We start from the raw sequence: 22474 nt of genomic DNA, 5'->3' as shown, positions 1-22474 counted from the left end.
CAACCAATCCCTGAGCTCCTTGTTCAGAAGTATGGTCTTGGAGAATATAAATATTTATTTCACCTTTCCGGATTGTTCTCTATCACCTGGGCTTTTGCCTGGAGGGATGTGTATTTGCATTTATACTGTGTCGTGCTAAAATGCATAAATATCTAGAAAAGATAAAAAGCCCCCCCAAAAACCATCCCACAGGTGAAAGCTGTCCACACTGCGAATCATTCAAGAATTCCAAGTGTCTGAGAACATTTGAATAACGTATCCTACTCCAAAACAGATCTCCACCACCATACAGTGTATGCTCAAGCATAAAGGTTACTGAAAATGTATGACTCCCATACTATAGAGAATTGATATATAGCATGTGGAAATATTGGTCACCCAAAGGTAAGGTTCCTGGCTCTCCTCGGCAGAATCCACCACTAACAAGAAGAGGAATTGCCCACAGGTATCCTCCGTCAAACTCCACCATATCAGTACATATTAGGAAAGAAACAGGAGCCAAAATGCTCCAAAATAGTCTTAAAACCCGATGAGTAATATTATTTAACACATTCAATGCACTTACTTGTAGGAGAAAAGTGACTGGACAGTAAAAAAACATTTCTGAACCGGCTTACCTCCACTTTCGGGTCCACATCCGAGTCCACTTCCGGGTAACATGACGAGGTCAGCATGTAGCTCCACCCAATGCGTTTTGTCAGAGATGACGGCAAGAGGATGTGTATTTAGAATGTCTCTCTATATGGGCCTTGCCTGAGCCAGGGGTATGTGCCAGAGGTACCTACTGGAGTGGATAACTGGAGTCAATTGGGCTTGCAGAGAATCTTATATGTAGGAGAAAAGTCACTGGGCAGTAAAAAAATATTTCTGGACTGCCTTAGCTCCACTTTCAGGTCCACAGCCGAGTCCACTTTCCGAGTAACATGATAAGGTCAGCATGTAGCTCCACCCGACGTGTTTTGTCAGAGATGATGGACAGGAGCATGTGTATTTAGAATGTCTCTCCATATGGACCTTGCCTGAGCCAGGAGTATGTGCCAGAGGTACCTACTGGAGTGGATAACTGGAGACAATTGGGCTTGCAGAGAATCTTATATGTAGGAGAAAAGTCACCGGGCAGTAAAAAAATATTTCTGGACCGCCTTAGCTCCACTTTCAGGTCCAAATCCGAGTCCACTTTCCAAGTAACATGATGAGGTCAGCATTTAGCTCCACCCGATGTGTTTTGTCAGAGATGACGGGCAGGAGCATGTGTATTTAGAATGTCTCACCATATGAACCTTGCCTGAGCCAGGAGTATGTGCCAGAGGTACCTACTGGAGTGGATAACTGGAGACAATTGGGCTTGCAGAGAATCTTATATGTAGGAGAAAAGTCACTGGGCAGTAAAAAAATATTTCTGGACCGCCTTAGCTCCACTTTCAGGTCCACAGCCGAGTCCACTTTCTGAGTAACATGATGAGGTCAACATGTAGCTCCGCCCAATGTGTTTTGTCAGAGATGACGGGCAGGAGAATGTGTATTTAGAATGTCTCTCCATATGGACCTTGCCTGAGCCAGGAGTATGTGCCAGAGGTACCTACTGGAGTGGATAACTAGAGACAATTGGGCTTGCAGAGAATCTTCTTGTTGAAAGGTGTTGCAAAAGAGCTGGTTAGAGGTTACCGCTGGACATTTCAAGAGGATTGATTCCCCATCAATCAGGGCTTTGTGACTGCTATCAAGATAAATGTTTAATAGGTCAAGAGTCAGATTTAATAGATGGAGGTCCGCTGAAACCTAAGAGACTGTGACTGCTCTTACAGGGTCATAGATCCATGAGTTATGAATATATAGTGGATATAAAAAGTCTACACACCCCTATTAAAATGTCAGGTTTATGTGATGTAAAAAAATTAGACAAAGATAAATAATTTCAGAACTTTTTCCACCTTTAATGTGACCTATGAGCTGTACAACTCAGTTGAACAACAAACTGAAATATTTTAGGTGGAGGGAAGTAAAAATAAAAAAGTAAAATCATATGTTTGCATAAGTGTGCACACCCTTAAACTAATACTTTGTTGAAGCACCTTTTGATTATTTTACAGCACTTAGTTTTTTTGGGTATGAGTTTATCAGCATGGAACATCTTGACTTGGCACTCTTCTTAACAAAAACAATCCAAATATGTTAGATTATGAGGACATCTCCTGTGCACAGCCCACTTCAGATCACCCCACAGATTTTCAATCGGATTCAAGTCTGGGCTCCGGCTGGGCCATTCCAAAACTTGAATCTTCTTCTGGTGAAGCCATTCCTTTGTTGATTTGGATGTATGCTTTGAGTCGTTGTCATGCTGAAAGATGAAGTTCCTCTTCATGTTCAGCTTTCAACCAGAAACCTGAAGGTTTTGTGCCAATATTGACTGGTATTTGGAACTGTTCATAATTCCGTCTACCTTGACTAAGGCCCCTGTTCCAGCTGAAGAATAACAGCCCCAAAGCATGATGCTGCCACCACCAGGCTTCACTGTGGGTATGGTGTTCTTTTGGGGATGTGCAGTGTTGTTTTTGCACCAAACATATCTTTTGGAATTATGGCCAAAAAGTTCAACCTTGGTTTCATCAGACCATAACACATTTTCTCACATGCTTTTGGGAGACTTCAGATGTGTTTTTGCAAAATTTAGCCGGGCTTTGATGTTTTTCTGCGTAAGAAAAGGCTTCTGTCTTGCCACTGTACCCCATAGCCCAGACATATGAAGAATACGGGAGATTGTTGTTACATGTACCACACAGCCAGTACTTTCATCAATTTTGGAGGGATGTCCAGTTCTTGGTGGTGTCACTGTTGTGCCATATTTTTGCCACTTGAAGATGACGGTCTTCACTGTGTTCCATGGTATATCTAATGCCTTGGAAACATTTTTGTACTCTTCTCCTGACTGATACCTTTTAACAGTGAGATCCCTCTGATGCTTTGAAAGCTCTTTGTGGACCATGGCTTTTGCTGTAGGATACGACTAAGAAAATGTCAGGAAAGACCTACTAGAACAGCTGAACTTTATTTGGGGTTAATCAGAGGCACTTTAAATGATGGCAGGTGTGTACTGACTCCTATTTAACATGAGTTTTAATGTGATTGCATTATTTTATTTTATTTTTTTTACTCCCCCCCCCCCCCTAAAACATTTTGGTTTGTTTTTTAATTGAGTTGTAAGTCTATAGGCCACATCAAAGGTGGAAAAAGTTCTGAAATGATTTATCTTTGTCTCCTTTCTTTACATCACAGAAACCTGACATTTTAACAGGGGTGTGTAAACTTTTTTACTTGTCCCTGAGGTCAGAAGTATGGTCTGGGAGAGTATAAATATTTGGATCACCTTTCCAGAGCATTCTCTATCTCTTGGGCTTAGGGCAAGAAAATGTGTGTTTATAGCAGATTTTCTCAACCTTTGTAACACAGAGGAAAAATGTTCCTTTCATGGAAAGAATGCTCCTAACACTTGTTGTCATTGGGAAGAATTACCCCCTTAAAGATCATTGGTGTCAATGGGAACTTATCTGAGAAATTGCTCATTGTTCAAGGAACCCCTAGCAACCTTTGTAGGAACCCCAGAGTTCCATGGAACCCTGGTTGAGAAACCCAGATTTAGAGGGTCTCTCCACTTGGGCCTTGCCTTAGCCTAGAGTATGTGCCAGCTTGGCCCAAACAAACTATTGTGTAAAGTGACAGGAAACATGGAATTTAGCTTTAAGCTACCTGTTAGAGTGATAGACGCTACGGCTGGACATTGTAAGAGAAGCGATCACCCACCAATCAAGTTTTTTTTTTTTTTTTTTTGTTATCACTACAAGAGGGCCAAGAGTCAGATTTATAAATATATCTGAGATCCACTGCAGCCTAAAAAAGACTAGGTCTAACAAGGTCAAAGATCCACGAGTTATGAACCTACCCTGTTTTCCTGAAAATAAGCCCTACCCCGAAAATAAGACCTAGCGTTATTTTCGGGAATGTCTGCAATAAAAGCCCTACCCTGAAAATAAGCCCTAGTTAAAGTTGTTGGAAAAACATGAAATCTATTTTGTAAAAAGATTATATAATGTGCAGTGTGTCTCCTTTTTGTAAGTTTATTGTGGAAAATACCTTATTTACCGCGCTGCTGGGTGCTCACGTGACCCGCCGGAGATCTTCTCCTCTCCTCCCGGCTGGGGTCAGCTCCCTCTCCCTCTTCAGTGCTCGGAGCGGGGAAGAAGAGCTTCGGCGGGTCACGTGAGCACCTAGCAGTGCGGTAAAGAAGGTATTTGCCACAATAAAGTTACAAAAAGGAGACACACTGCACATTATATAATCTTTTTACAAAACCGATACATAATTTTACGATACGTTAACCATTGTTTATTTTTGGGATTACAGAATGTCATAATGCTAACTCCTGAGCTGATAGGGGGAGAGAGGGAGAGAAGACAGAGGACACTTTTTTAAAAAAACATTTTATTGTAAATAAATAAGACATCCCCTGAAAATAAGCCCTAGTAGCCAAAATTATTTTTTTGTAGCCAAAATTATTATAAGACCCGGTCTTATTTTCGGGGAAACACAGTATATGTATATCTGATTTAACCATTCCCTTAGGTACTTGTTTAGAAGTGTGGTTTGGGAGATTACAAATATTTGCGTCACCTTTCTGGAGTGCTCTCTGCCTCCTGGGCCCCCTGGAGAAGATGTGTGTTCAGAGTGTCTCCCCACTTGTGCCTTGTCTCAGCCCAGGGTATGTGCCAAAGGCCAAAGGGCTTGGGAATTGTGCCAGCCTGGCCCAAACCAACTATTTAAAGTGACCGGAAACATGGAATTCAGCTTAAGCCACCTGCTAGAGTAGATATCTGGGGGTAGTTGGGCCTACAAAGAATATTCTTGCTACAAAGTGTTGTGGAGGAGCTGGATAGAAGATACTGCTGGATAATGTAGGGGGAATGATCGCCCATCACTCAAGGTTTTTTTGACTGGTTATCAGAAGGGCAAGAGTAAGATCCACTGCAACTTAAGAAACTGTAACTGCTCTTACAGAGTTGTAGATCTGTGTGGCTGATCTCACAGCCAGCCAGGAGCCTAATGGCATAAAACTTCACCGGAAGACCCCAGCTACTGTGGGGAGCCCCCTCCTGGACACTGTCTGTTGGGATTAGTGCAAGTACAGGTTTACTGAAGCAGTGATTCTCAGATAGATTCTCTGTTGTAGAGCAGGAGTCTCCAATCTTTTCAGTATGAGGGCCATGTTGTATATTTTACAAATATTTGCGTCCCAAAAAAAAAAAAAAAAAAATTTTAGAATTAAAAAAAAACGAATAAACATTCTTCAAGAAATAATTTCACATCAGAAGATCCCTTATCGCATCAGAGTGCTCCTGCACATCAGAAGCCCCTCCTTCACATCAGAAGTCCCCCCTTTCACATCAGAAGTCCCCCCTTTCACATCAGAAGTCCCCCCTTTCACATCAGAAGTCCCCCCTTTCACATCAGAAGTCTCCCCTTTCACATCAGAAGTCTCCCCTTTCACAAATTAGAGTCCCCACTTTTACATCAGAAGTCCCCCCTTTTACATCAGAAGTCTCCCCTTTCATAAATTAGAGTCCCCACTTTCACATCAGAAGTCTCCCCTTTCGCAAATTAGAGTCCCCACTTTTACATCAGATGTCTCCCCTTTCACAAATCAGAGTCCCCACTTTCACATCAGAAGCCCCCCCCCCCCCATCCACAGTTGCTATGGGCCAGGTAAACTCTTGTAGCAAGCCAAATGTGGACCTATGGCCATAGTTTGGAGACCCCTGTTATAGAGTCTTCTAGAAACCATGCATTGCAGCCATATGTTACATTGAATGAACCACAGAGACGTTGCTGTGTAGACTCCATGTTTGTGCAGCTTTCATTATTCTGCAGTGTATTCATGCTTTTTTGCTTTCCTAAACCAGTTTTTGATTATTGCCTTTAACTGCAACTGTAAACGTTTGATAAATTATTTATTCTCTTGAAAACAAAATCCTCCAATAAAGTCATCTGGTTTGATTTGTCTTTCAGAGGAGCGAGCGTCGGAGTATCCGAGCCCCTCAGTTCTACGTAGTGGTGGCCATTGACTTTGGTACAACATCCAGCGGCTATGCCTTCAGCTTCTGCAAAGACCCGGAAGCCATTCACATGATGAGGTGAGATCTGAGGCGTTCTACAAAATAGCGTCATTCATACGTAGCACTACCCCCATAGGAGTCACTGAAGTTAGGGTCCCCACTGCTGCACAGCCAGTCACACAGCACTTTCCTTCATTCACTCCAACACAGAAAACAGTCCTTGACTTGTTTTGCCTTTCTGAACCTTTTCAACACAGAGGAACCCTTGAAATACATTTCTGGTATCGGGGAACCCCTGCTAAAAATTAAAAATCTACAACTCATGACACATTAGTGTGACAGTCAGTGGGAAGAACGCTCCTTACTCTTCTCATCATTGGGAAGAATTACCCCCCTTACAGATAGCTAAAAGGAACAATGGTGTCATTGGGAACTTATCTGAGAGGCAGAAATTGCCCATCGCTCAAGGAACCCCTAGCAACCTCAGGAGGAACCCTAGGGTCCCACGGAACACTGGTTGAGAAACCCTGTTTTAGGGGATGATAACCTGGATGGGGTTGGGGAATTATGGGATGCCCAACTTGAAAAGGTTCAAACACAGAACCAGGGACAACTTCATCTCTATTTAAAAAAATGCTCTTCTTCCTCCCACCTGCAAAAACTTGGTTTCCACTGCAGAGCACCTTCTGCTCACTCCTGTTGGAACTAACAGTTTATTGGTAGTTCAGAAAAGGCCCATTACAGGCAGGAACACTCAGTCCCATGACAAAGTAACACAATTAGAGTGAACAGCATGACATCTCTTCTTCTGCTTCACTGTGGCCACTGATTCCAGCTCCACTTGCTTGCAGGCCCACCTGGCTGCCACCAGCCACAACTGGCTGCTCTTCCTCCCAGTCCTCCAGACTAACTCTCTGCCTCAGTCCTGCCCTACTGGCACACATATATGGAGACCTCCCAGGGCAAGGTTAGATTAAGACTTGGCACTACGCTGCCTTCATGAAAGCACTGTTACAAGCTGACAGTCTCTCCCCTTGTTTTGTCCCTGCACTGTGCTAATCTACTCACTGTCTCTTCTTGCTCCTTCCCGCTGACTCTCCGGCATGAATCCTTCCAGTGCCTCCTGTGTTTGGACCCTTCCAGGCCAGGCCCCCCCTTCCCACCCCGGTAAGGGGTCTCTCAAGTGCCACCGACAGCCTCCCTCAGCACTGCTTCTCCATCTTCCACTCGACTCCCCTGCTGGCATGGCTCAGGTCTATTTATGGGTATCCCAGTTCCCTGCCAGCTCACTTCTGGGGATTGGCTGAGAGTCCATAAATATTCAAGGCAGCCCCTCCTAACCTCCGCCCTCTAGTTCTAGAAGATTCTCCAAACTTCTAGACACCAGGGGGAGGCACCAGAGAGCTGCCAGTCATCCAGCCCTGGCCTCTAATAATCCTGACCCAATTCAGTGAAGCTGATTTATTCCTGACCAGAAATGCTTTTATCTACACTCAATTCTAGTATCACATACTAGAGGATGCAACACATACACTATATTGTCAAAAGTATTGGGATGCCTGCCATTACACGCACATGAACTTTATTGGTATCCCAGTCTTAGTCCGTAGGGTTCAATGTTGAGTTGGCCCATCCTTTGCAGCTTTAGCAGACACAAAGTTGGGAGCATGAAATTGTCCAAAATGTCTTGGTATGCTGACGCCTTAAGAGTTCCCTTCACTGGAACAAAGGGGTCAAGCACAACCCCTGAAAAATAACCCCACACCATAATCTCCCCTCCACCAAATAATTTGGACCAGTGCACAAAGCAAGGTCCATAAAGACATGGATGAGCTGCAAAGAGCGGGCCAACTTAATATTGAATTCTACAGACTAAGACTGGGATGTCATTAACCAGTTCTGGACCGGAAGGTTTGACCCCCCCCTTAATGACCAGGCCATTTTTTGCAATTCAACACTGCGTTATTTTAACTGACAATTGCGGGGTCATCCGATGTTGTACCCAAATAAAATTGATGTCCTTTTTTTACCCACAAATAGAGCTTTCTTTTGGCGTTATTTGATCACCTGTGCGATTTTTTTATTTTTTGTGCTATAAACAAAGAAAAAGCGACAATTCTGAAAAAAAAAAAAAAAAAAAAACAATATTTTTTACTTTCTGCTATATAATATTCCCAATAAAAAAAATTAAATATCAATTTTTTTTTATCATTTTAGGCCAAAAAATATTTTTATATTTTTAGTTTTAAAAAATCCCAATAAGAGTATATTGATTGGTTTGCGCAAAAGTTATCGCGTCTACAAACTAGGGGATAGATTTATGTCGTTTTTTTTTTTTTTAACTAGTAATGGTGGCGATCAGCGATTTTTAGTGGGACTGCGACATTGCGGCGGACAGATCGGACACCAAACTGACATTTTTGACACTTTTGGGGGGACCAGTGACATTACTACAGTAGTCAATACTAAAAATATGCACCGTTACTGTAATAATGACACTGGCAGGGAAGGGGTTAAGATGAGGGGCGATCAAAGGGTTAAATGTGTCCCTAGGGAGTGCTTTCTAACTGTGTGGGCGATGAACTCACTAGATGAACACAGAGACCTGTGTTCCTAAATAAGAGGAACACAGGATCCCTGTGTTCATTACTGACAGAACAGCGGTCTGCCTTGTTTACAACAGCAGACCGCCATTCTGTCTCCAAAGGGAGCAATCGCGGGTGCCCGGGGGCAATTGCAGCCGCCGGACCTGCTGATTTGTTCCCCCTATACAGTTACGTTGTTTTGCGGGACAGAGCCAACTTGCCCCAACTGCTGGTGGTCAGCAAGTGGTTAAAGTTCATGTGCGTGTAAAGGCAGGTGTCCCAATACTTTTGACAATATTGTGTATATGAAGTGTAATAACATACAGCAACCAATCAGGGTTAATCTTTTATGGATCTGAGCACAATAAGCTAAAATTTAGATTGGATGCTGTGAGTCACTGTGGCTTGTATATAAGCCTGAATGTGAATGTGATGTAGAGTTTATGAGCTACCTAGGATAATATTACACCTAGAAACAATAGGAAGTCTGAATAAATACATCACACGCTATAGTAGCGTTGGTCAACTTTCTTGATCTAGGAGGTTTCAAGGGCAGCTACTGGTATTGCCAAGGAGTTATGCATAATATTCAGCGAATGTAATAATACAGAAAGCTGTGAAAGACTGCAGACATGGGATGGCAGAGACTACAGCCATTACACGACTCACGAGAGAAGGTCAGAGACTACAGAAAAGTGACAATAGAAGGTCAACGACTATGGGCCAGCAACAAGAGATGGTCATAGGCCAGCAACAAGAGATGGTCACAGAGATGGGAAGTGGAAACTCCAAATCCTACTGGGAGAAGAGGAGCCAATGGTGACAATAGCTGCACAATATGCAGGGGAGGACTGGGCCAGGGGGCAGGGGGGAAATTGCCCCCTGGGCCACTCTGATGCCCTGTAAAATGGCTGCACCGCTTCTGCCACAGACATTCCTAAAGGAATCCTGGTGAAGAGAAGTAAAAAGTCCCCACCACTGACCGACTGAGTGCGAGATGAAGACAAGGACAAAGCCCAGGCCTCCCACCTCCCTAGCATGGATGGTATAAACTGTGCCTGAGCAGAGGCTGGTTCCATGCCCCACTGAAGACTCTCCTTCCCCTGCTAGCCCTGACTGAGCTGTCCCAGCTGCCCCCCAACCGCCCCCTGGCCAGATTCAGCCAGTGAGTAGAGAGTACCTGGAGCAGGGCTTCAGCCTGGAATGGGGGTCAAGGGGAGGACAGGAAGAGGAAGAGGGGGGGGGCGAGTCGCTGGACCATGGGCCTCTGGTTGCCAGTCTGCCCCTGACAATATGTGACAGTGTGTCACAGACTGAGAGGGACATGAAAAACTGAGGACTTAAAAATCCTTTACATGGACCCACTCCTCATTCCCCTTTATATTACCCATTACCCCCCGCCCCCTCAAACTCAACTGCTTTGGCAATGCTAAAATGTATTTGGTCCTACCAATAAAGCTTATTTGAATGGAATTGAATTGACTTCAGACAAATAACATGAGATGGCCAAAAACTATGGGACAGCAACAAGAGATGGTCATAGACTGAAGACAAGCAACAAGAGATGGTCATAGACTGAAGACAAGCAACAAGAGATTGTCATAGACTTCAGAAAAGACACATGAGATTGTCATATATTATGGGACAGCAACAAGAGATGGTCATAGACTATGGGACAGCAACCTGAGATTGTCAAAGTCTATGGGACAGCAACAAGAGATGGTCATAGACTGCAAACAAGGAACATGAGCTGGTCAGAAACTAATAGAAAGTAACAACAGATGGTCATAGACTGCAGATAAGCAAAATGAGATGGTCAAAGACTGTGGGACAGCAACAAGAGATGGTCAAAAGCTACAGACAAGCAACATGAGATGGCCGAAGACTAGGGTAGAACAAGAGATGATCATAGGCTGCAGGCAGGGCCGGTGCTACCACTAGGCGAACTTGGCAGCCGCCTAGAGCGCACTGCCACCTAGGGCGCACTGCCACCTAGGGCGCAGCCATGGCCACTGCCACTTTCCTCTCTTGTCTCCTTCTCATCCACCGGTCGATGTCACATCTAAAGGGGGGGGGGCAGTGTGTACAGGAAAGGGGTGTAGGGTTAAAGGGGGCAGTGTGTGCAGGAAGGGGGTGTAGCACTAAAGGAGGGCAGCGTTAAAGGGGGGCAGTGTGCAGGAAGGGGGGCAGTGTGTACAGGAAGAGAGGTTTAGGGTTAAAGGAGGGCAGGGTGTACAGGAGGGGGGTGTAGGGTTAAAGGGGGGGGGCATTATTTGCAGGAAGGGGAGCAATAAGTACAGTTTTTATTTTGGAGGGGGGGGGAGGGTGCAAGTAGCTGGTCTTGCCTAGGGTGCAAAATAGTCAAGCACCGGCCCTGGCTGCAGGCATGCAACATGAGATGGCCAAAGACTATGGGACAACAAGAGATGGTCATAGACTATGGGACAACAAGAGATGGTCATAGACTATGGGACAACAAGAGATGGTCATAGACTATGGGACAACAAGAGATGGTCATAGACTATGGGACAACAAGAGATGGTCATAGACTGCAAACAAGCAACATGAGATGGCGGAAGACTAGGGGACAACATCAAGAGATTATTATAGACTGCAGGCAAGCAACATGACATGGTCAAAGACTATGGAACAACAACAAAAGATGGTCAAAGACTATGGGACAACAACAAAACATGGTCATAGACTACAGACAAGCATCATGAGATGGTCAAATACTATGGGACAGCAACATCAGATGGCCAAAGACTAAGGGTCAGTAAAAAGAGATGGCCATAGGCTGCACACAAGCAAAATGAGATGGACAAAGGAGGAGGGATGCTTTGTTTTTTTTTGTTTAAAAAGAACCTTTAATATTTGAACACTAAACACATTGTAGTGTATATAAAGATTTCTTCTCATTTCCATTCTGTAGACTAAACAGGAAGTGAGATTAAATATCTCTAAAGTGAAGGAAATGTCCCCTTTGCCACCAGAACAAGTGTCCCCATTGGAAAATTTCCCTTATATTCCTCTTCTAGTGGCGACTGAAAATGTAAAATTTCCTTTAGCTTTCAAGCCTGGTGACCATAGCCCCGGTGTTCTAAAATTTTCTCGGACCCCTGAAAAAATCGGACCTCGTCACTTCCGGTTATGGGAGTCTCAAGTGCGCATGCGCACAAGACATTATCTTGGTTTGGTAAACTTATAACACAGAGCGGGCAGTTGAATGAGAGGAGGCGGGGCTGAGGTGGGACAGAAGACACTGCCGCGTCATCTGCAGAGCTGGCGGAGGAGGCGGGACGGAGGTGCGGTCGTGTAATATATGCAGGACTTTAGCGACTCCTTCTGTTTTATTATCTTTAGTAATTATCGTATTATTTATCCTTAGGATTTCATTACATTTACTATTTCTTATTTTGTATTATAGAAATAGTAAATGTAATGAAATCCGAAGGATAAATAATACGATAATTACTAAAGATAATAAAACAAGGAGTCGCTTAAGCCCTGCATATATTACATGGCCGCACCTCCGTCCCGCCTCCTCCGACAGCTCTGCATATGTGCCTCCCTCCCTAATGTCTCGATGACGCGGCGGTGTCCTCCGTCCTCCATCGCACCTCAGCCCCGCCTCCTCTCAATCAGCTGTCCGCTCTCTGTTATAATTTTTCCAAACCTCGAAAAATGTCTTCTGCGCATGCGCACGGACGACTCCTATCAGCTGTTTTGTGATGCTCTGTCACCGGAAGTGACGAGGTCCGATTTTTTTTCACGGGTCCGACAAAATTTTACAACAGGGAACGCAATTAAAACACTAGAACAGTGATGGCGAACCTTGGCACCCCAGATGTTTTGGAACTACATTTCCCATGATGCTCATGCACTCTGCAGTGTAGTTGAGCATCATGGGAAATGTAGTTCCAAAACATCTGGGGTGCCAAAGTTCGTCATTACTGCACTAGAAAGTGGATAAGAGGTGCTTGAATTCTGAAGCACCACATTATATATATTCAAGTTTACATATAATTTTATTCCAATGGTAAATTGTTTGCATCTCCAATGCGTTTTGTGGTAATGTATATGGACTGAATAATAACTATACAGTTGGATGTTGCTGGGGTTTACTGAAGTATTTTGGGTTTGCCCAGTGATCATCAACAGCTGGTTGGACCAGCTCCATTCCAATAAGAAGTGAATGGAGTTGCAGCCCCCCGAAAGTGTCAGCTTTGCAACACTTTATCATTGGAATAAGCTTGTATTTGGACTCGGATGTTTGGGATGTGCGTCTTCAACCTGACAGGGGTTTTATCTTCTCAACACTTTATTTAAAGCTACAAAAAAATGTAGATAAACTTCAAGCTTGGAAAAGAACGGCTACAGCAACAGCAGACCAAGGTAACTATTATCATAAACTATACAGTATATCACATTCACAGTAACGGTTTCTCAACTACCAGTTGAGAACTGGAAAAGGAGGATGCATTGAACCAGGAATGACCACAACTGGATGACTAAAAAACAGAAATACATTTACTGGTCAGACAAATCTCAATCCTCCGCTCTGACATGCAGACAGATGTTCAGAATTTGACTAACACATCATAAATCCTTGTGTCCATCCTTCCTTCTAGATCAGGGATCCTCAAACTACGGCCCTCCAACTGTTACGGAACTACACATCCCATGAGGCATTGTAAAACTCTGACATTCACAGACATGACGGGAATTGTAGTTCCTGAACAACTGGAGGGCCATAGTTTGAAGACCCCTGTTCTAGAGTGTTCCGGGCTACTGGTGGTATAATAGGGTGTGCTATAAACTCACATTAGGCCCTATAACACCAAATTCAATTTGATGGGACATCGTCCCGACCATTGTTGCTCTTAGGGCCCTAGGGCAGTGGTCCTCAACCCTGGTCCTCAGGGCCCACTAACAGGCCAAGATAACTGAAATACATCCCAGGTGATATAATTTGCTGCTCAGTGATTGCAGTATTCTAGTCTGCATCTCCCCAAGGTAATACTTAAAATCTGGCCTGTTAGTGGGCCCTGAGGACCGGAGTTGAGGACCACTGCCCTAAGGGACCCTCTTTGTGGTCTCTAGGTGGGTGTACCTAATAAAGTGAGCACTGAGGGCATAGGAAAGTGTGCTTTCCACAAATCTCTGTGCATTCATATATACTGTATACTGTATGTATCCTTGGCTGAACCCCAAAGCGTTCACAAGTGCAGCACAGATGTCGACTGATAAACCATTTCCTACATTTTCTGGAGAATTGCACCGGCTAACCAGGATTCTCATGAAACAGATTGTAATGTTATGTTGAGGGGCATCAAAAGAAATTACAGGGCTTGTGGTAACATTTTGGAGTTTACAGTGGTGGTTATTGGGAGGAAGATTGCCCCTTACATTGGTGGTCAGTGGGATGGAGAATGCCCTTCACGTTGGTGGTCAATGGAAGTAAAAAATGTCCCTTTTGTTGGTGGCCAGTGGGAGGAATGTTTCTTACATTGGTGGTCAGTGGGAAGAAGAATGCGCCTTACATTGGTTGTCAGCTGGATGAAGAATGTCCCTTACATTGGTGGTCCAAGGAGCAAGGAAAAAATGTCCTCTTTCACTGGGCATAAGTGTGTGTGTGTGTGGGGGGGGGGGGGGTGAGTGCTCTCTTACATTGGTGGTCAGTGGGAAGAATGCTCCTTACATTGGTGGTCAGTGGGAAGAATGTTCCTTACATTGGGGATCAGTGGGAAGAATGTTCCTTACATTGGTGGTCAGTGGGAAGAATGTTCCTTACATTGGTAGTCATTGGGAAGAATGTTCCTTACATTAGTGGTCAGTGGGATGAAGAATGCCCCATACTTTGGTCGTCAGTTTGATGAGGAATGTTCTTTACATTGGTGGTCCAAGGAAAAATGCCCTCTTTCACTGGATATAAGTGTGTGTGTGTGTGTGGGGGGGGGGGGGGTTTGGTGGGGGGGGGGGGGCTGGGTAGAGTGCCATCTTACATTGGTGGTCAGTGGGAGGAAAAATGTCTCCTTACATTGTTGACCATTAGCTGACAGAATACCCACAGCATGGGGAAAACCAAGTTCACTTGAAACCTCTAACCTGCTTTGAGGGACCTAGTATGTACAGAGTAATAAAAGGAGCCTTATGTGCCTCTGTGCTTGAAAACACAAGTCATTGCAAATCCTTACCATAATTTGCCGAATACATTTGTTTTCTAGGATCATCACTGCCATCTAGTGCTCATAATGCAGTATTACCTTGTTTGAGGTATTTCAGAAAGAAAATTGCATTGTGGCCACTAGATGGAGCTAATGATCCTAGCGAATAGGCAAATTACGTTGAAGATTCATAATGATTGACACATTCCAATGGCAAACTTTTTTTAAATAAATGGACCCCATGTGAATACTGGTTTGTATTGGACGGGAGAAAGGCCCGAGAAAAATGCATCCCCTATCGAAGCACTGGCCCGGTGCTGCTGGACTGTTCCAGACTTAGCAGGGGCAGAGAAGAATTGCTGAAAACAAAATATTATTCATTCTCCATCTGCTTTCCAAGCCCGAACACGTCTGGAGTGGAGTCCTCCTGGTTGAGGAGTCTGGTAGCAGCTTGGGGAATGTTGGAATGTGAGTTGGCCATGTCTCCATCCCCTCCATCACTCCACAGGATGCTTCTTTTTTTGGAAGTCCTGACACCGCCCAGTGGCAGGGAGCCACGCTTATCATGTGTATGGAATGGGGACCCCCTTCCTATGTGGATTGGGTTTCCAGTCATTCGTAGATCTTATCCAGCCAGGCGTATGGATAGCTGTAGACCCGTTCTTCTAGTAGATGGAGTCTGGGAGGACGGCCATAGAACAGATACACGAAACGCGTTCCCTGGTTCACATCAGCCACTCTGATTACACAGATTCCATCATCATCCAGACAAGAATAATTAGAACCATGGAGGAGAGGGATGATCACATCTCACGTCGGAGCCATGGCTGGAACCTATCAATGTGGAGGTCTGGGAAGGATCTCATGTATGCAGGACATGGAGGAGATAGTTGGAACTTGTCACATTCAGCTGGACAAATGAGCAGGTTCCAGGGACTTATCTTTATAGCCACATGGGCTACCCAGACCCCATAAAGTAGATATAAACCCTGACGGAATGACATTACGGGTGCTAACGTGTATCCAAAACTATTCCCAGATTTAAAGTAAATTATTGTTTTCATCCCTTTTTTTTTTTTTTTTTAATTTGTTGCATTTTAATGTTGGTGATCTCCTGCGGGCTCTTTGCAGCAACTTCATGTCTGCATTCACTCCAGAGATGGCTGCATGGCGTATTCCAGGGCAAGATTTCTGCTGGTGACAACAGCAGACAATATCAGTGTGTTCCGTGTTGAAGCCTGGGTGACAGGGGGACAATGCAGGAGCTCAACTGGGAGACAAGAATGAAGTGTTGTCCCCTTCATGGCTGAAACACCAGGGATGAATATTAATATTAATAATAATTACAATAATATTAATAATAATATTAATAAATAATACTAATATTAAAAAATGATAATAGTAAATAATATTATTATTATATTATTATTATTATTATTATTATGCATAATGATGATAATTTATAATGCTAATAATAAAAAAATAATGCTAGTAAATAATATTATTATTATTATTATTCATAAAAAGTAATGCTAATAATAATAATGCATAATAATATGAAAGACAAATATTATTAATAATAAGGATGCTAAAATTAATAGCAAAAACAATAAAAAATGCTAATAATAAAATAATAAATAACGATAATAAATAATGCAATTATTATTAGTAGTAGTAATACTAGTATTTCATATTATTATTATTAGCATTATTACCATTATTTATTTTTATCATTATTTATTGTTATTATTATCTTTATTAATAATAAAAAATATAAAGCTAATAAATAATTGTATTATTATTATTATTATTCATAAACATAGTGCTAATACTTATAATATTGCATAATAATAATAATTAATAATAATAATAATAATGATAATATTAATAATAATATAATAATAACAGCAACAATAATTAATGCTAATAAGAAATAATGCTAATAAATAATGATATTATTATTACTATTAGTAGTAATAGTAGTAGTAGTATTTCATATTATTATTTTTATCATTAGAATTATTTCATATTATTATCATATTTTTTATTATGATATTCTTATTATTAATAATAATAATACATATTGTGAATAAAACTAATAATAATAATTTTTCATAATAATAATAATATGAACAACTACTACTACTAATAATAATAATAATAATAATATTAATAATATGAAAGTAGTGGAAGTTCTCTGTGTGATTTTACATGTTGCCGACTGAAGTTTAATCTCTTTATATTTCGCCCTCCCTGGTTCCCCCCCCCCCTCCCCCTCATCATCACGATAATGATATTTTTTAAATAAAACATTTGTGTTTTCATTACATACTTTTACATTTTAGACCGAGTGATGCCATTGCTTGCTCTCTGTGCCTCTCTATGCAATGCAGGCAGACGTTGGTTGGTGGGAGGGGCCGGCAGGGTGCTGTGCATGGCTTCCTGAAATGCTCACAGGCCCCTGCCTCAGTATACCCCCCCCCACCCAAGGGTGAAAACAGTGGGTGGAGTTATGCAAATATCAGAATATCTTGGGTAGGTGTCAGTCTGGAGCAGTGGCTGTACTTGCACAATAACAGTCACATGTGATGCTGAGCTTTCATGAATGAAAGATCTGAAATCCAAGAAATTAAAGAGGTGGGGCCAGGGGCAGTCAGGTTGGGGAGGAAAGGGCTGGATGATGCTGGAAGCCCTCCAGCCAGGAAATGAGGCGGGGCTCTACATGTGCTGCAGCTTCTAATGCACATTATGAGAAGCTCACAGTGTGCAGTGAAACCAGAGTAAGCCATTTCGGTCCAGGGGGAGGAGCCTGAAGTCAGATTTAAAAAGGCAGAAGTAGATGAGCAGAATCAGGATGGAAAAGGAAGAATAACATAGGAAAGAAGAAAAATGTGATGATTATTTATGAAAAGGGTCCTCGCCCCCCTAGGGGATCCTGTACTGTAAAATACTCCCTAATGTTGGCCATGCTGGGGGTCATTAGATGTGAAGGGGGTGTCGATATTCTTGTGTTTGGTCAGTTAGACTGTCCTTCCCCCCCAGCCCCTTAGCGCCATATCTATTCTGGCTTTTTCCCAGAGTTGGCCTTCTCAGAGTCCTCCGTTCTTCCTCCTGTTTTGGTGAGATGACCTCTGACCAGCCTTGTCTTCTTCATCTATAGGAAATGGGAAGGAGGTGACCCCGGGGTCGCCAACCAGAAGACACCCACCAGCCTTCTCCTGACCCCGGACAAGACCTTCCACAGCTTCGGCTACACGGCCAGAGACTTCTACCACGACCTGGACCCCGAGGAGGCCCGAGACTGGCTGTACTTCGAGAAGTTCAAGATGAAGATCCACAGCACCAGCGTAAGAGCTGACCAGGGCCCGGGACAAGGAAGGAGGGGGGGCAGGAGGGACGGTTGCCCTGGGCGCAGTGGTTTGCTGCAGGGATTCTGCCAGTTGATTCTGTTACAAGGCTGCCAGGGGCAATGACAGCAACATTACTGCTAACCCTAAGGGAATGAGGGGGCGCAGTTTGGCATCCCTGCCCTAGGCACTGGGTGACCTTGTCCCATCACCTGGACTGGGGGGGGGGCACACTGATGGGACATAAACTAACAAGGTGATTCAGCATGAAAAAGGCCAGTTTTTTTTTTTTTTTTTTTAAGCACAACACTGAGACAAATCAGGTGGTGATAATGAAGGCAGACCCTCCCACTTAGCAATCGGTATAGACTTATTTTTCTGGGTTTAAAGCCCCACCTGCAGTAATTCAATTCCACCACAAGATGTCCTCAGTTTTCTGGGTTCAATGCCCCAACTGCAGTTATTCAGTTCCACCAAAAAATGGCCTCAGTTTTCTAGGTTAAAAGCCTCTGCCCACAATAATTAAATTTCACCAAAAGAGGTCCTCAGTTTTCTGGGTTGAATGCCCCCACCCTCAGTTATTCATTTCCATCAGAAGATGCCCTCAGTTTTCCAGGTTGAATGCCCCCACCCGCAATAATTCAACTCTACCAGAAGATGTCCTCAGTTTTCTGGATTAAATGTAATTCAATTCCACCAGAAGGTGTCCTCAGTTTTCTAGGTGAATGCCCCCACCCACAATAATTCAGTTCTGCCAGAAGATGTCCTCAGTTTTCTGGGTTGAAAGCCTACACCTGCAGTAATTCAATTCCACCATAAGGTGTCCTCAGTTGTCTAGGTTGAATACCCCACACCTGCAGTATTTCAATTCCTCCAGAAGATGTCCTCAGTTTTCTGGGTTGGAAGCTCCACCTGCAGTTATTCAGTTCTACCAGAAGATGTCCATGGTTTTTAAGGTTGAATTCTCCCACCCACAATAATTTAATTCCGCCAGAAGATGTCCTCAGTTTTGTAGGTTGAATGCCCCCACCTGCAGTAATTTAATTCTGCCAGAAGATGTCCTCAGTCTTCTGGGTTGAACACCCACTGAGGACATGCTGTAACTGCAGGGTGTCATGCACCCACCCCTTAAAGTGCTAATATAAATTTCTTCAGAACAGGAGCAGGTAAGAATCTGCAGCCAAGTTCCCTAAAATCCTTACAATGTCTGTAGTCCATGTGGAGGGGATGGTTTTAGGTTCTCGACTCAACTGAAGTCTCGCTTTAAATGACAAATAAAGGGTCACTTCATGTATAAGTGGATTCTGGTGGGCGGAGTGACCTGCTGACATAAGACTTGAGTAGAATAGATTTCCCCGATATGGTTCTTGCCTCTCTTCTTCTGCATGATGTAGATTTGGGTGTTCCCACCCACCTTGGGGTGTTCCTATTCTTCCTGTTGCCTGCTCCCGAATATGAAAGAGAGGCAAAGGACAACTTCAACCCCTGGAGGGTGGGGTTTTTACATACCTTTTCCACAAGTCTGTAGGCCAGTCACCTCCTTGCATCATTAACTGCGAGTGTAAGGTGCCATGATGACATCCCTTTAAGGGGAGGGTCCATGACACCCTACAATCACACTATGTCCTCAGTGGGCATCATTCAACCCAGAAGACTGAGGACATCTTCTGGTGGAATTAAATTACCACAGGTGGGGGCATTCAAACTAGAAAAGTGAGGATATCGTGGTGGAATTGGAATATTGCAACTGAGGACATCCTGTGGGGGATTTGAATTACTGCGGGTGGGGCATTCAACCCAAAAAACGGAGGACATGTTGTGGTGGAGTTGAAATACTGCAGGTGGGGCATTCAACCCAGAGAACTGAGGACATTTTGTGGTGGAGATGACATACTGCAAGTGGGGACATTCAACCCAAAAAACTTAGGACATCTTTTGGCAGAATTTAATTATTGCGAGTGGGGGCATTCAACCCAGGGAACTGAGGACATCTTGTGGTGGAATTCGAATACTGCAACTGAGGACATCCTGTGGGGGATTAATTATTGTGGGTGGGGCATTCAACCCAAAAAATTAGGACATCTTGTGGGGATATGAATTATTGTGGGTGGGGCATTCAACCCAAAAAACTGAGGACATTTTGTGGTGGAATTGAAATACCGTGGGTGGTGCATTCAACACAAAGAACTGAGGACATCTTGTGGTGGAATTGACATACTGTAGGTGGGGGCAACCAAAAAAACTGAGGACATCTTTTGGCAGAATAGAATTATTGCGGGTGGGGGCATTCAACCCAGAGAACTGAGGACATCTTGTGGTGGAATTGGAATACAGCAACTGAGGACATCCTGTGGGGGGGGGTTTGAATTACTGTGGGTGGGGCATTCAACCCAAAAAATTAGGACATCTTGTGGGGGATTTGAATTACTGCGGGTGGGGCATTCAACCCAAAATCTGAGGACATTTTGTGGTGGAATTGAAATACTGTGGGTGGGGTATTCAACCCAGAGGACTGAGGATATCTTGTGGTGGAATTGGAATACTGCAACTGAGGACATCCTGTGAGGGGGGGGGGGGGGGGGGTTGAATTACTGTAGGTGGGGCATTCAACCCAAAAAATTAGGACATCTTCTGGTGAAATTGAAATACTGTGGGTGGGGAATTCACCCCAGAGAACTGAGGACATCTTGTGGTAGAATTGACATACTGCAGGTGGCGGTATTCAACCCAAAAAACTGAGGACATCTTTTGGCAGAATTGAATTATTGCGGGTGGGGGCATTCAACCTAGAAAACTGAGGACATCTTGTGGTGGAATTCAAATATTCCTATATTAAAAAAAGTTGACCACCACCACTGTAAAGCCCCTGCTCTCCTCAGCCTCCTCCTGTAGTAATGCAGATTGCCTCCCACAGGACCTCACCATGAAGACTGAGCTGGAAGCTGTGAACGGGAGGAAGGTTCAGGCGCTGGAGGTCTTCGCACACGCCCTGCGATTCTTCAAGGAGCACGCCATAAAGGTGAGGGCGCCATACACTCCAGAGGTGATCGGCTTCTGTTCAAAGAGGACCTGTCACCAGAACCTTACCATCGCTCTCTGCTCAGGATTGACAAATAGATTCCAAACTACCCACTGATACAATGATCAAAGTGTCTGAAATAAGAACTGTCTGTGCTACCAGAATCTGCACTCTTTGCCAATCCATTACACAGTGTGACTGTTAAATCTGACACATTGAAAATTGACAAATCAGAAACATTAACTCCAGCAGTTCCCGCCCTCTGTTCAGCGCTGCTGTGTCTCCCCCCTCTCCATGCCCGAGTAAGGTAGGAAGGGGCGGAGCTATGGGGGTAGAGGGGTTTGTAACCTGCAGGGGACCAGAGCCGCAGGGAGGCTGTGTAATGTGCAGGGGTCCAGAGGTGCAGAGGGCTGTGTAATGTAAAGGAATCCAGAGATGAAGGGTCTGTGTAATGTGCAGGGGTCCAGAGCTGGGGGGGCTATGTAGTTAGCAGCGGTCCAGAGCTGGGGGGGTGGTTTTTGTGTAAATGTGCAGGGATCCAGAGCTGCAGAGGGGGTTGTGTAATGTAAAGGTGTGCAGAGCTGCAGGAGGGAGGGCTGTGTAATGTGCAGGGGTCCAGAGCTGTAGGGGGATGTTGTTGTGTAATGTGCAGGGGTCTAGAGCTGGGGGGGCTGTGTAATTAGCAGGGGTCCAGAGCTGGGGGGCTGTGTAAATGTGCAGGGGTCCAGAGCTGCAGGGGGGGGGCTGTGTAATGTGAAGGGGTCCAGGGGTACAGTGTCTGTGTAATGTGCAGGGGTCCAGAGCTGTGGGGGGGGGCGGGGCTGTGTAATGTGCAGGGATCCAGAGCTGTGGGGGGCGGGGCTGTGTAATGTGCAAGGGTCCAGAGCTGTGGGGGAGGGGGCGGGGGCTGTGTAATTAGCAGGGGTCCAGAGCTGAGGGGGCTGTATAATGTGCAGGGGTCCAGAGCTGCAGGGGGGCTGTGTAATTAGCAGGGGTCCACAGCTTCAGGGAGGGCTGTGTAATGTGCAGGGGTCCAGAGATGCAGAAGGGGCTGTGTAATGTGCAGGGGCCCAGAGCTGCAGGGGGGCTGTGTAATGTGCAGGGGTCCAGAGCTGCAGGGAGGGTTGTGTAATGTGCAGGGGTCCAGAGCTGCAGGGAGGGCTGTGTAATGTGCAGGGGTCCAGAGCTGCAGGGGGAGCTGTGTAATGTGCAAGGGTCCAGAGCTGCAGGGGGGCTGTGTATTGTGCAGAGG

At 44.4% G+C, this 22474-nt stretch overlaps 1 protein-coding gene across 1 annotated transcript in view; it reads left to right on the top strand.

The window, feature by feature from the left end:
- HSPA12B (heat shock protein family A (Hsp70) member 12B) overlaps positions 1–22474 on the top strand; it is a 98684-nt gene that overhangs the window by 30337 nt on the left and 45873 nt on the right. The window contains exons 4-6 of the mRNA XM_082262923.1: positions 6058–6182; positions 18017–18203; positions 21118–21222. Of these exons, the coding sequence (XP_082119049.1) occupies positions 6058–6182; positions 18017–18203; positions 21118–21222 (417 nt within the window). The remainder of the gene's footprint in view (positions 1–6057; positions 6183–18016; positions 18204–21117; positions 21223–22474) is intronic.

The sequence above is a fragment of the Pelophylax lessonae genome (assembly GCF_965119305.1).
Source record: "Pelophylax lessonae genome assembly, chromosome: 1".
NCBI lineage: Eukaryota > Metazoa > Chordata > Amphibia > Anura > Ranidae > Pelophylax > Pelophylax lessonae.
The sequence above is the reverse complement of the archived record's forward strand: the minus strand, read 5'-3'. Positions and strand labels throughout refer to the sequence as shown.